The sequence below is a fragment of the Cryptococcus neoformans genome, chromosome 4 (genome assembly GCF_000149245.1).
Source record: "Cryptococcus neoformans var. grubii H99 chromosome 4, complete sequence".
NCBI classification, from domain to species: Eukaryota; Fungi; Basidiomycota; class Tremellomycetes; order Tremellales; family Cryptococcaceae; genus Cryptococcus; species Cryptococcus neoformans.
This window is the reverse complement of record NC_026748.1, coordinates 436020-448519: the sequence shown is the minus strand read 5'-3', so window position 1 is coordinate 448519 and position 12500 is coordinate 436020. Positions and strand designations below refer to the sequence as shown.

General features: G+C 47.8%; 5 protein-coding genes and 1 non-coding gene; 3 read left to right on the top strand and 3 right to left on the bottom strand.

Moving 5' to 3' along the window:
- CNAG_05106 (hypothetical protein) overlaps positions 1-792 on the bottom strand; it is a 1445-nt gene extending 653 nt beyond the window's left edge. Inside the window, exons 1-2 of the mRNA XM_012193329.1 lie at positions 155-792; positions 1-105 (exon numbers count right to left, since the gene is read on the bottom strand). The exon at positions 1-105 is cut by the window's left edge and continues 19 nt beyond it. Coding sequence (XP_012048719.1) covers positions 1-105; positions 155-445 — 396 coding nt within the window. The 5' untranslated portion in view covers positions 446-792. The remainder of the gene's footprint in view (positions 106-154) is intronic.
- A 196-nt stretch (positions 793-988) lies between these two features.
- CNAG_05105 (eukaryotic translation initiation factor 3 subunit L) lies at positions 989-3736 on the top strand. XM_012193328.1 has 7 exons: positions 989-1441; positions 1507-1567; positions 1776-1901; positions 1950-2318; positions 2368-2576; positions 2631-3170; positions 3222-3736. Exons 1-7 carry the CDS (start codon positions 1133-1135, stop codon positions 3510-3512), a joined length of 1905 nt encoding a protein of 634 aa, XP_012048718.1. The 5' UTR covers positions 989-1132; the 3' UTR covers positions 3513-3736.
- Positions 3737-3878: 142 nt separating this feature from the next.
- CNAG_05104 lies at positions 3879-6196 on the top strand. 2 transcript variants are annotated; one of them, XM_012193327.1, is made up of 4 exons: positions 3879-4024; positions 4097-5046; positions 5106-5193; positions 5242-6196. In XM_012193327.1, the coding sequence occupies exons 2-4, from the start codon at positions 4570-4572 to the stop codon at positions 5610-5612; spliced, it is 936 nt and encodes a 311-aa protein (XP_012048717.1). In that variant the 5' UTR covers positions 3879-4024; positions 4097-4569; the 3' UTR covers positions 5613-6196. The 2 variants fall into 2 exon arrangements, with proteins under 2 accessions (XP_012048717.1, XP_012048716.1); XM_012193326.1 differs by having other exon boundaries at positions 4076-5046.
- Positions 6197-6201: 5 nt separating this feature from the next.
- Positions 6202-7460, bottom strand: CNAG_05103 (transcription initiation factor TFIIF subunit beta). XM_012193113.1 has 3 exons: positions 6854-7460; positions 6695-6797; positions 6202-6644 (listed from the first exon to the last, which is right to left on the bottom strand). The coding sequence occupies exons 1-3, from the start codon at positions 7414-7416 to the stop codon at positions 6288-6290; spliced, it is 1023 nt and encodes a 340-aa protein (XP_012048503.1). The 5' UTR covers positions 7417-7460; the 3' UTR covers positions 6202-6287.
- Positions 7461-7613: 153 nt separating this feature from the next.
- On the top strand, positions 7614-11285 carry CNAG_05102 (DNA repair protein Rad5). XM_012193112.1 has 14 exons: positions 7614-7859; positions 7919-8041; positions 8093-8241; positions 8290-8533; positions 8589-8892; positions 8943-9026; positions 9083-9394; positions 9448-9522; positions 9572-9922; positions 9976-10215; positions 10267-10709; positions 10764-10820; positions 10874-10949; positions 11009-11285. Exons 1-14 carry the CDS (start codon positions 7734-7736, stop codon positions 11122-11124), a joined length of 2700 nt encoding a protein of 899 aa, XP_012048502.1. The 5' UTR covers positions 7614-7733; the 3' UTR covers positions 11125-11285.
- The window catches only part of CNAG_12367, a 1329-nt gene continuing 4 nt past the window's right edge, over positions 11176-12500 (bottom strand). Inside the window, exons 1-4 of the non-coding RNA XR_001045626.1 lie at positions 12167-12500; positions 11900-12114; positions 11618-11702; positions 11176-11552 (exon numbers count right to left, since the gene is read on the bottom strand). The exon at positions 12167-12500 is cut by the window's right edge and continues 4 nt beyond it.

Sequence of the window (12500 nt, the reverse complement as noted above, 5' to 3'; positions counted from 1 at the left end):
TAATTCATCTTCTGCTATTTCTACCTTTCGCTGTCTTGACAAGATACGATTCAGCTTTTTGATTGAGCCCGGTAATCTTGGTCTTATGGGAAGCTCTTTTACAGGCTGCGCACAGTTAGTTTATTATGTACGTTTTGTCTTTAAGCATACTTACAAGGGGTGGGTCTTTCCACGAGAAAGGTGTTTCGTTAAGCACGGCTTCCTCGTCCAGCACCAAGGGCTTTTGTCCCGGTCGGGTGGAACTCTCTTCACCAAAGAGGTCATCTTCCCATTCACCAAGTTCGATTTCCTTGTTCTTTTTCTTGGGTGAGTACAGTCTAGAGTGTAAAAATTGAGAATAGAGAGCAGGCAGCTTTCTCGCAAACAGGCCCACAGATGGAGAAGCAAAAGGGGCCAGCCGCGGTAGGATATGAGCGGAATGGAGAATGGCTCGTGCCGGAAGCATGGTTGGTTGACGGTATGATCGAGGATAGTGTAAGTTGAGCACCAAGTATAGCGGGTACAATGCTTTCAGCTGGGATTTGTTGCCCTCAGTAAGCGAAAGCTATGCTATACCAACAAATGTCACCTGGACAAGAACTTGGCCGGGGGTACGTAAGTAGGAGGGTCACGTCGGGCGGGCATGGACGATGAAAGTGGAGGTCGTCCACCTGTTTCCGCGTACTGTATATTGCGAGCGAGAGGAGAGAGTTTTTAGTGTCGGGAAGATGCTCATGCTGGGCATACTCATCTTTAAGGAATGCGTAGGAGCCCCTAGACCTATTGCTTACTTGCAGAATTACTCAAGTGACAGAACACTGTCTGCTCGACACCGTTAGGAAACAGAAATACCACTTCAGTGCTGCCGGCGACCTAGGACCAATTCGCTGAACTTCTGTGGATCATAATGATTCATTGGACTTGAATTGCAAACTCCCCTACCTTCTTACACCCACCCTATCATTCTCATGCATAAGCAAAATAAGAAGCACCATGCGAGTGGAAATGCAAGAGATCGATGGTCCGCCACATTAGCTGTAAGTGAGTCGGCGTTATGATTTGATTCCGCTAGTGATGTTCGTTTTGTTCTCCACTTTTGACGTTTTTCGACCTGTACGTATATACACCCAACAACATCTGTTCAAAACCAAAAATGGCCGACCCTAGCGCTTTCTACGAACCTGAAGAGGACGAACTTCTCTCTCAGCTCGCTATCCCCGTCCAGACATATCAGCCCCTTTCCGAAGGCGATGAATACAGGCGCCTCCAGCAACTCGAGCAGCATGCCTACGCCCAGCAGACCGCCATGGCCCAGGAGCAGGAGATGGAGCAGCTCGCCGCTTTGGAGCTCATTCCGGAGGATGTGAAGAGGTTCTTGGTCATGTTCCACCAGGCCATTTTGGAGAACGATTTGCCCACCATCACCAGCATGTACGAGTCTGGATGGAACAAGCTCACTCAGGTGAATTGACTCTTACGAAATGAAAGAATGGGAGTGGATGAGGATAGAAACTGATATTGGAGCAGGCTCATTATCTTAACAACGAATGGCCCGAGGCTGAGCTCATCGCACCTCTTGTTGGCAACGGTAAATCATCATTTTTGAGGGCTGCTCGGTGGTTTTGTCTGGCGACTTGGTTGGCGCGTTTTGGATAATGTTTGAACGAGTCAGATGAGGGGGAAACTGGACCTGTTACGAGATGGAGGGATGGATCTTTGGAATTCTCGCCACAAGTTGCCAGACGCTGCCGAACAGCCATCACTCTGGTAGGATATGGAAACTGACAGTGTTTTAGATCAGGTATTCTTGACTCTTTACCGAGAGCTTTATTTCCGACACGTCTATGCCAGGCTCCAGCCTACCATTGACGACCGATTCCAATCCTATGAAAACATTTGCGAGCTTTTCAACTACCTCCTCAGTGCGTCAATCGTCCTCTTTTCATCCATATGATCTAACGCACTTGTAGACTCTGAAGGTCCTGTTCCCCTCGACCTGCCTATCCAGTGGCTTTGGGACATGCTCGACGAGTTTGTCTACCAATTCACTTCTTTTTCCCACTGGCGATCTTCCCCCAAGGCCAAGACGGAGGAGGAACTCGAGATGCTTGCCGAATCACCAAACATCTGGTCCTCTTACTCTGTCTTGAACGTCCTCTATTCTCTTGTCCAAAAGTCTCAAATCAACGAGCAGCTCAAGGCTGAGAGGGCGGGCAAGTCTGCTGAGGAAGTTACCGAGGTTGCTGGAGAATACGGAAGCAAGCCCCTTTACAAGAACTTGGGTTACTTCTCTTTAATCTGCTTGTTGCACGTTCACGTGTTGTTGGGTGACCCTACTTGTGAGTGTGACTGCCGCAGGCGTAGATCTTCTCTCTAACCATGTTATAGTGGCTTTGCAAACCATGGAGAACGTCGACCTTGGCAATGCCGCCTTCCTTACCAGGATCACTGCTTGCCATGTTACCACTTACTACCACGTTGGATGTGCCTACATGGCACTCGGACGTTGGCCTGACGCAATCAAAACCTTCGTCTCTGTCCTCATCTTCTTCATCCGTATGAAGCAGTACCACACCAGATCTTACCAGTACGGCTCTGTAAGTTATCGTTATCTGCTGTTAAAGCAATAACAGAGACTGACGACATTTCAGATTGCCAAGACTTGTGAGCGAATGTACGCCCTCCTCGCCATCTGCACCACCCTTTCCCCTGGTCCCTCCGACGAAAACATCATGACCATTGTCAAGGAGCACTACGGTGACCAACTTGCTATCCTCCAACGTGGCGGCCCCGAGGCTCTTGAGGCCTTCAAGGATCTCTACCTCCAAGCCTGCCCCAAATATCTCAATGTTAACCCTCCTCCTTATGAAGATGCTTCCGCTCTCGAGGCCTGGCTCGCCAATCCCCCTGCGGATGCGACCCAGAGGCATCTCGAGTTGTTCTTGAGCGATGTTCAGGCTGTTCAGGGTGTTAACGGCATGAGGAACTTGTTAAAGCTTTACACTTCTATTGATGCTGCCAAGCTTGCGGCGTTCTCAGTATCTGGAGAGGAGGAAGGCGAGGAAGAGGTGTTGCAACAATTGATGGTGCTCAAGAGTGCCAGCAGTACTTATGGACGAGGACAGGCCGAGACAACATTGTTGGATGGTGAGCGGAAAGTGACCAACAACTTGGATTTCACTATCGACGGAGTAAGTCCATATCATGTCCAGGGCTGTTATATTCCATTAACTTCTTGACAGACTATGGTCCACGTTGAGGAAACCACTTCTCACCGAAGATATGCTGGTTTCTTCATCCGAAATGCCGAGCACGCGCAACGTGCGCTTACATCTATCAAATCTGCTCCTTTGCCCATCCGTAAACCCGCTTCATCTTCCGCTCCCGCTCCCGCTCCGACTACCACCGCTGCGCCTATAAGCAAGTCCGGTGAATCAGCAGCTCCGGCCCCTGCAGAGGCTCCCGCAACGGCTCCAGAAAAGAAGGCTGGTGCTTGGGTGCCAAAGTCTAGACAAGCGAGGATTGCGGCCTAAGGGAGATGAGGAATTGTGATAGAGATATCAGGGCTTGGGTGTAGTGTATGCATTTATATAGGATTTGTAGAATGGCGAACATCTCTTATCATATGTTCAACTACATGTTTCAATCATTGGAAGCTACCGAATAAACAGCTTTTTGACGAGACAACTGTAGAAGGCTTTATGGGCCGAAATAATAATAATTTGACCTGCAGCATGCACATGCCGTGCATATTGCCGTCTGCTGCAGCGATACTACTGATAGTAATTTCTTCACTGCGACGGAAGTTGTAATTACGCGTATAGATGAAGATGATCGGCGGAAAACGCTAGCGCCGTCGGCGTTATATTTAGCATCTTGATTTCAGTGCAACAAATGTCTCAAGGACTTGCGGTCGCGAATGTTGATTTCTTATTACTATGCCTTGCCGCATAATTATACCATTAGTTTGCTCCTCCTGGTTTCCAAACCACGGACGGCTGGAATGGTGCCGCTTTAATTCCTTTCACGGCAACATGCAAAGCGGGTAAGCAATATGGGCGCGAGCGGATAGTCCATGATCTCAAAGGACTGATAGGCAAACTGTCATCGATAACAGGCTCGCACGCGGTACTATGGATTGCGCAATATCTCAGTGCGGTTGTTGCCATACGCAACACACCATCTGTATCAGATTTTTGAAACGACTTCGAATTTATTCGATATGCTTCCATTTCTCGGAAAGTCTAGTGACCATCTGCAACTCGCGATTTATCTGACAGGACATATTCGGAAAGGAAAGACCCCTCATGAATCACTGATCTTTTTTACCTTCCTGCATGGACAGGATTACTTCCTAGCCTTTAGAAATGATTGCGACGGATTGATACACAATTGCGGCAACGCAGTCATGTACTCCGATGGCGGCTCTCATTGATATTTTAATATCCGTCGATCCTCCTCGTTGGTCTTATATAAGAGGGACAGGCCTATGGAAGGAGTGATCCCTAATTTCCTCGGAATCACGACAAAATCAGGATAAGACGAAGAAGGCAGTTGTGGAATATTGTTGCTCGGCAATAGCATGGGATCATGGACAACACGTTCCCAACGAATGTCCTCGGGTTTTATCTCGACTGCGACGAGTATGAGGATCCCCAAAACAATGAAGGCCCTACACAGCCAAGCCTGGGCCTACAAAATCTGGATAGAAATATCGTCCTTGCAGATTACTCGGAGTTTCTCTATTCCGCCCCGTCTAACTGGCTTCCCATCTGGCCGGACTTCACTTGCTGTTATTCTGAACATGACGGTCATCCGTGCTACGTGTTTGATAGTGACCCTTCGCTACGTGCATGTGGCCCATATGACTGCCATGATTATAAAACATTTGGAGTCATTAGCGTTGGCGCACACGGCATCATTCATCGTGCCACAGATATGAAGAGGAACGAAATGGTCGCCATCAAAGTAACCAAAGAATATCATGGGTCGGATACCGGCGACACTCACATGCGCTGGCAATTGTGGAAGAGGAGTTTTGCGGCAAGGGAGGTGGCTATGCTCGAAGTAAGAATCATTTGGACAATTGTGGTTCATGGCACATCTCTTATGCGGAATATACGTAGGTGTGTGATCATCCCCATATTGTCAAACCTCGCGACATCGTTGAATCACCGGATGGCAAACTTGGGCTCGTCATTGATTATTTTCCCGGTAATTTCTCGTTCGTTCTACAAGATGCGGCGCTAAATTACTATTCAGGCGGTGATCTACAGATATACATTAAAACGTATGGCTCCCTATCAGAATTTGACGCTCAATACACTTTCACCCAGCTTCTTTCCGCCGTCACCCACCTTCAAGACAGACACATGGTTCACCACGACATCAAACCCGAAAATATCCTCATCGATCTTGGCGGCAACGTCGTTCTCTCCGATTTTGGAGTGGCACACATATTTGACGAATCTTTTGTGCCGGCCTTACCTATTTGCGGAACGATCGTGTACGCTGAACCCGAATTGGTTGTTCAAAAGACGCGATACAGCCCGTTCAAGTGGGATATATGGTCCCTTGGCATCATCCTCTTTTTCCTTCTCACAGGAAAGACACCATATATTGGCGATAAATGATTTCCGGGGCTTCACGCGCACATTATGGATGTCTGTACTTTCGTTGCTTCCGTATCTGTTGATTATCCTGGATCAATACCATGGGGGCCGAGGAATCTAATAGAGACGATGTTAGAGGTAGATTCGGAGATGCGTGCGGGGTATAATCAATTGTGGGAGCATTCGTGGATAAAGGGAACATTACCAAATAGGCCTGGGGTTGGGGCCCCAGAAAATGGGGCCCATGGATTACATCTTTGGAAGTTTGGGCCGCCTTTGCAAAGGCGCAGAAAGAGGGAAGTGGGAATTGATACGGAAAAAGTTCGTTTTAACGTTTTACGACAACGTAGAGCTTTCGATTACAAAAGGCAAAGGCTCGCAGCACTGGGAATTAATAATCCCAATGACGGACAATGATGGAGGCGGAGATGCATCAAGCTCAAATCTGAGCCGTGACAGGAAGATTGTCGGGAAACGTAGGAGTGAGGACGTGGGAGAGATGCATTCGGAGTTCTCTTTCTATTTCCCTGCAGCCGCGGTATGTTGTTTTACTTTTAGGTCTGATCATGGTTTAACAAAGTTCCGATATGTATCAACAATGACAGTAATGTTGCGGTGCTTGATAATTGCATGCTTACTTTACAACATGATTAATCGACGGCCTTTATGCCTTCTGATACACGCTTTTGAAATGCTCTACATGACCTCTTCTAGATCATCCTCATCCTCGTCATCATCTTCATCGATATCCGGCTTGACATCTCCTTCCTCCTTGACCCCATTCTTGACACTCTCCCCATTCTCGCCACCCTTCCAAGCGTCTTCTCTCCAGACAGGCTTGAGCTGCCAGTAACCCTGATACTGCCCTTCTTTCACTTGCTCAGCCACATCACGAAGTACTTCCCGCAACCATGCGTCGGGCTGCTCAAGCGTTTGCTTGAGAGCCCCAAGAGCCCAGTATGGATGATCCCGGAAGCATTGGAAGATACGGTCGGTGAGTTCATGACGCTCCAAACGGGCAAAACGTTCGCCGGAAGCTTGTTTTGATGCGAGCTACGTAACGGTCAGATAGTGTGCGTTATCCGAGGAAAAGAAAGACCTGCAATCATGTTGCTGCCGAAAGTAGAGTTGGCACTACGGAAACCACTTGCAAGTTGGTTTTGTTCAGCCTGACTCAAACCAGTATCCTCCATACGAACAACAGGTCTGAATGTAATGTTAGCCACTTGCCTTTCAGCCAAACCGTGCTATACGAGACACACCTTCTTGACTGTTCTGCCTCCATACGACGAGCTTTCAGGAAATCAAGGTACTTTTGAGTACGGATCGGCTGGATATGTCCTTCATGATCTACTCTCGCCAGCAATTTCGGGTGGGCCTTTTCCCTCTTCCTCTTGCCCCATGCATCTCTCGGCGCATCTGCCTGCTGTCTTCCATCTCGACTCCCTTTATCATACACCTTCTTCACCTCTGAAAACAGAAATGTATTCTTTGACCTCTCCATCGGTACTTCCACCTTGAACTCGTCTGGTAATCCTTCGACATCGTATTTTGCCCGCTTTGCTCTTTCAGCTTCCTCGGTCCCTTCTTCGGCATTAGTCAATTTGAGAGTGATATTGGGCGGTGTGACAGAGTTGTCCACTACGAGTCGACCGAGTTCGACGCCGGGTTCTTGAACGGTTTGCCATCGCTGCAGGAGGAAGTTGGGGACTTTGAGAGCCCAGACCGAAGAGGCGTCTTTGCGATCTGAGACCTCGAGATGTTCTTCTTCTTCTTGGAGGAATGAGAAGGGAGAGGTTGTGGAGGGGCCAGACGGAGAGGACATGGTGAGTGGTAGAAAAGAATGAAGAGAAATAATATATAGGAAAGATAGAGATGTTCCGCTCGAAGCTTCAAGGAGGGTGGTTGTATTATAATTAATATTTTTAGACGGTGAGTGCCGCCTTATTTTCGGAAGGGGGCAACTGTCTGTTTTCCCGGGTCGCGTCGCGCTTTCCCGACTTTGCATATTGCATTCTTCACCGGCTGCAGTCAGTACGCTCATTCCTTGATTTTCCCATATACCATAACCAGGCTGTAAACTATAATCGCCCAGGGAAATACTCAAATACCACGCCATTTACCCTTCCTATTCACACTGTCATGACTCACATAGACTATTTTGGTGGACAACCTTCAACAGCCCAAAAACGCCCTCGGCAAACCCAGCCCACCTCGTCCCAAGGAGAAGATGATGACCCGCAAAGCAGAACAGTCGAGCACGACGAGGTATATTCATTTCCACCATATATGGCTCAACATGATTAAATTAATTGGATTCTCCGTAGCATTTTGCTACATTTCGCTCCGACGTAGTTGGAGTCCAGTACTACCGCGGTCTTGTTGGTAGAGGCGAATATGTCTTACTCCGCAGAGAGCCCACCAACAAGTGGGATAGCAACGCTGTTCAGGTATGCTTTTCCAGGTCCAAAAATTTACTTCTTTGACGCGTGCGTACCCAGGTGGTAAACGCAGGAGGCAGCCAAGTCGGACATATTCCGAGAGCAGTCGCTGCCAACCTTGCGATCTTGATGGATAGAAACCAGATTTCGGTTGAAGGCCGGATGATCGGTCAAAATCTGGATGGTGCCAAGCACTTCAAACTGGCTCTGTAAGCTCCAATCTGCAAAGATCTCATCTAAAATCTGACTTTGCAAAGTGATGTTTCCATCTACGTAAACCACTCTATGCGCGAATCCCTCGAACCCGCATTGCGATGGGTGAACTCAGGAGACAGAGTCAACAACCACGCTCCTCATACTGTCTACGCGTCACAGTCTCAAGTCCGGGGCACAGCAGGAAGTGGTGTCGGCTTGCCCCAACCTGCTGACAACACAATGAAGGAGCTGCTTGAGGGTCTGAGCAAGGATAATGCCGATTTGAAACAGGTCGACAAGGTCATGGTGAGTCTCCCTGCTAGCATTCTCTACCATTTTCACTGAAATCAATTACGATTAGGACGCCCTTACTAGTGACGTCGACGTCTCCAAACTTCCTCTGCACCCTGCGCCTCCTGGTACAGCCGATGGCCGACTTCTCACCAACCTCCTTCCCCATCAATCACAGGCCCTTCAATGGATGATCACTCGTGAGAACCCACAATTGCCCAAGAACCCCTCGGACCCCGCTGTGCAGTTCTGGGTCAAGCAAAGAGGTGTTGGGAGTAAGCCCGATTACTGGCTGAACGTAGCTACCAAGACACCGCAAAGTGAGGCTCCGCAGTTGGGTAGGGGTGGTATCATTGCTGATGGCATGGGTTTGGGTAAGCGGAATCAATTACTAAAACTAAAAGCTGCAGCTGATTAGCATCAGGTAAAACGCTGACCACCATCTCTTTGGTGCTCACTACCAAAAATGATCCCGTCGGGGACAAAGTTAGCAAGTCCACTTTGATCGGTATGTCTATTTTTTCCGCCCCAGTAGCAGACTCTGGTTTACTCAATTCATCTCAGTCTGCCCTTTGTCAGTTTTAAGTAATTGGGAGAAGCAAATTAGAGATCACGTTGCCCCCTCTCAATTGACGTTTTACACCTACCACGGCGCCGCAAAAGGTCTCACTGCCAAGAAACTGGGAGGGTACGATATTGTCTTGACCACTTATCAGACTGTCGCTGGAGAAGATGCTGCTGTCCCACATATTGGCGATGCTCCTCTGACGAAGAAATCGAGGCCAAACACCAAAAAATCAGGACCTTTAACTACGATCAACTGGAAGAGGGTGGTGGCCGATGAAGGCCATCAGTTAAAGAACCCCAAGGCTAAGAGTGATTTCCTCTGTGCTTCTGGGATAGATCATGAGTTGATGAAATGAAAAAAGTGACAGTTGCATTTGCCAATCTCAGCGCTGAGAGGCGTTGGGTATGCACTGGTACACCTATCGTCAACTCTCCTAGTAAGGTCTAATCATTTCGTCTAATACACTACTATTTAACCACACATAGATGACCTCGGATCCCTTCTTACATGTCTACACATGTGCGCTCCCCTGTCCAATCCCCAATACTTCCGTGCTCTCCTCCTTCGTCCCCTCTCCCGAGGCGACCCCACCGCCAGCAAGCTATTACAAGCCGTCGTTTCTCAGATCCTCCTGCGCCGGACCAAAGACTCAAAAGGTGCGAATGGGGAAAATGTGGTTGAGCTTCCGGACATAGAGTTCTTTAGGGTCCCAGTGAAGTTGGACGATGAGACTAGAAAGGTGTATGAGGAGGTTTTGGAACATAGTAAGACGAGGTTTGAAGAGACGTTGAGGACTGGTGAAGGAGCGGCGAATGTGCTTTCTATGCTTACTCGAAGTGAGCTTGGCTATATGGGGTACTTCAAGGTCTGCGCTCACGTTGACTTTTAGTGCGACAACTCTGCCTTTCACTGGAACTTATCCCACAATCTTTCCTGGATGAAATCCGCGCGCCCCCTGCATCTCGGAATGGCGCCACCCCTACTTCCATTGCTTCTCTCTCAAACGAAGAGACGGAGGCTTTGGTTAAAAGGTTGAGACAGTTTGTTGACGATGAGACTGAGTGTGGTATCTGCATGGACGAAGTTGAGTTTGCCAAGGATCCGGCTATCACTGACTGTGGTCACCCTTGTAAGTAGTTTATTTAACCTCGAAGGTTTGATTCTCATCTTGAGAGGGTAGTCTGTTTGCCATGTATCGAACGGGTAATCACCGGCCAAGGTCTCTGCCCAATGGACCGCCATCCCATCGCCCACGGGTCCATCCTTCGCCTCCCCTCAGATGAAAGTGTATACCTCCCTTCTTCTCAAGCACGTCCCATCAATTCTGCAAAAATTGACGAACTCGTTAAATATCTCCGCATTTTCCCACGCGACGACAAGACCCTCGTCTTCTCCCAGTTTACATCTTTCTTGGACTGCGTTGGTGTGCGGCTACAGCAAGAGGAGATCAAGTTTGTGAGGTTTGATGGACGAATGCCGGGGAAGCAGAGGACGGAGGTGATAAAAACTTTTCAGGAACCAGTCAAGGGGGATGATGATGAAGAGACGCCTAAGGTGATGTTGATCTCGTTGAAAAGTGGTGCTGTTGGGCTCAACTTGACAGCGGCGTCCAATGTTGTCTTGGTAAGTTGCAAGACTTGTGAAGCAAAACGATGTATTGATATGGGTATTATCCAGTGTGACCCATGGTGGCAGAGTGCTATTGAAGCGCAGGCTATTGATCGAGCCCATAGGGTGAGTAAATTGCAACCCGTCTTTCTACTCATGCTTATACCCAACTCCTGTAGATGGGTCAAAAGAAGGTTGTGAGAGTTTTCCAGCTTATCGCCGAAGACACAATTGAATCGAGAGTTTTGGATATACGTAAGTCTCACAGTGTATCAACCGCCTGAAATCACACATTCTAATTCTTGATCATATAGAGAAAAGAAAAGATGCGATGGTGGCTAAAGCTTTCGAAAAGTCGAGCAAGGAGGGTCAAAAGACCAAGAAGGAAGCGAGGTTTGAGGATATTAAGGAGCTTTTGGGTATGAAGTGAGCCTGTAACTATTAGATACTTTGGGATTAAATTTCTTGGTGCTGGCGCTTGAAGACAGATAATAGCATAGTATACATAATGAAATAGAGTACCGCAGAAAGTGGTGCCTTGCTAGATGTATGCAGAGAAGAGTTCAAAAATGTTACGTATGCTGCCCGTTCACCAATTCAGTTTTCTCTCTTGATCCACAAACCAGGCGAAGATGACCTCCATGAATATTTTCAGGAACTGTTGACTCCTTCAATCAGAGTCATTCGAAAGCAAAGTGAGCCTCCTCCTTTAACCCTGGGCAATTCATGATGGAAGCTTCATGTCCATCTAAACGGTAGCTTCACGTTCTAATGGGGGCTATAGTAAGGCGTCAAGCCAGATAGATGGATTACAGAGGGATACCCGGGGTAATTAAACAGCCCAAGGAGAAAATTCAACTGTTTTTTCCAACTGATGAGTTAGTGAGGTCTTTTGGTTTGTTCCGATACGCGTGATGGCCTACAATGCCCCGACCATTCGCAATAAGCTTTGTAGCCCCCCTTAAGCTCCATGTAAATCCCGGATTTAGAAGTATTACATGGATATATCTGAACTTCGATGGATTAGTGGTGTCATTCTCAATGCTTTTTTCAAAGAACGAGTTTTGGGTAAGCTGAGATATGAGAAGAGAAGGATTTGCCCGGATCGCATGGGAAGGTTGAGGGACCGTGCGAGGATCAAGGCTTTGGAAGATATTGATCTATAACTTATGACCTGGGTAGACCACAAAGACAATGATACTCACAATATTCACCACATTCATCTCAGGACAAACTTCACACCCAGTCATCTTTGTCCATTCCAAACCGTTCTCTCTGCAAGTCCACAATTTTATGCGACATATTATTCTCAAATGAGGCAGCAGTTATTTTAATGGAGTATCGAACGTATGGCCAGAAGAGCGAAGAGCCTTCACGAGGGTTACTACAGTTAAGCGACGGTCAGAAGAGGCAATGTACTCTAGTTCATTTCGGTAAGTTGTTGGACATACAAGGGCATTGAAATTACCTACCTCAACCTCCCATATTCTGTCTTTAATTAGTGCCAAAGGACACACATCTAAATTTGGATGTCCTCGCGCATGTGCATCCCTCACGACAGCGAGTATTAGGCATGCTGTGATTCCGTTTTGCCGAAATAGTTGTCCAACCAAACCCACTGCGAGTATCTGAGAGGAGCACTCTTCTGCTTCCCCATAAGTTAATGCTGATGCTTGATAGACATGAGCCCTAAGACACTGCTGAGTGTAAGCTGTGTAAGCTGGGTAATTATCTATACGCGATGAAGGAGAGATGCCGACAACAGTTAGTTTTATGGCCTCCCGCCGAATGACAAAGAAGTCAGAG

Excerpts from the sequence above, each read along its gene's own strand:
- CNAG_05105 (XM_012193328.1), top strand. The coding sequence starts at position 1,133 with ATGGCCGACCCTAGCGCTTTCTACGAACCTGAAGAGGACGAACTTCTC. Across the intron at positions 1,568-1,775 it reads CGCACCTCTTGTTGGCAACG|ATCAGGTATTCTTGACTCTT; the intron begins GTAAATCATCAT and ends ACAGTGTTTTAG. Across the intron at positions 2,577-2,630 it reads GATCTTACCAGTACGGCTCT|ATTGCCAAGACTTGTGAGCG; the intron begins GTAAGTTATCGT and ends ACGACATTTCAG.
- CNAG_05104 (XM_012193327.1), top strand. The coding sequence starts at position 4,570 with ATGGACAACACGTTCCCAACGAATGTCCTCGGGTTTTATCTCGACTGC. Across the intron at positions 5,047-5,105 it reads GGGAGGTGGCTATGCTCGAA|GTGTGTGATCATCCCCATAT; the intron begins GTAAGAATCATT and ends GAATATACGTAG. Across the intron at positions 5,194-5,241 it reads CGTCATTGATTATTTTCCCG|GCGGTGATCTACAGATATAC; the intron begins GTAATTTCTCGT and ends ATTACTATTCAG.
- CNAG_05103 (XM_012193113.1), bottom strand. The coding sequence starts at position 7,416 with ATGTCCTCTCCGTCTGGCCCCTCCACAACCTCTCCCTTCTCATTCCTC. Across the intron at positions 6,798-6,853 it reads GAGGCAGAACAGTCAAGAAG|ACCTGTTGTTCGTATGGAGG; the intron begins GTGTGTCTCGTA and ends CATTACATTCAG. Across the intron at positions 6,645-6,694 it reads CTTTCGGCAGCAACATGATT|CTCGCATCAAAACAAGCTTC; the intron begins GCAGGTCTTTCT and ends ACCGTTACGTAG.
- CNAG_05102 (XM_012193112.1), top strand. The coding sequence starts at position 7,734 with ATGACTCACATAGACTATTTTGGTGGACAACCTTCAACAGCCCAAAAA. Across the intron at positions 9,395-9,447 it reads AAAGAACCCCAAGGCTAAGA|TGACAGTTGCATTTGCCAAT; the intron begins GTGATTTCCTCT and ends AAATGAAAAAAG. Across the intron at positions 10,216-10,266 it reads CACTGACTGTGGTCACCCTT|TCTGTTTGCCATGTATCGAA; the intron begins GTAAGTAGTTTA and ends TTGAGAGGGTAG.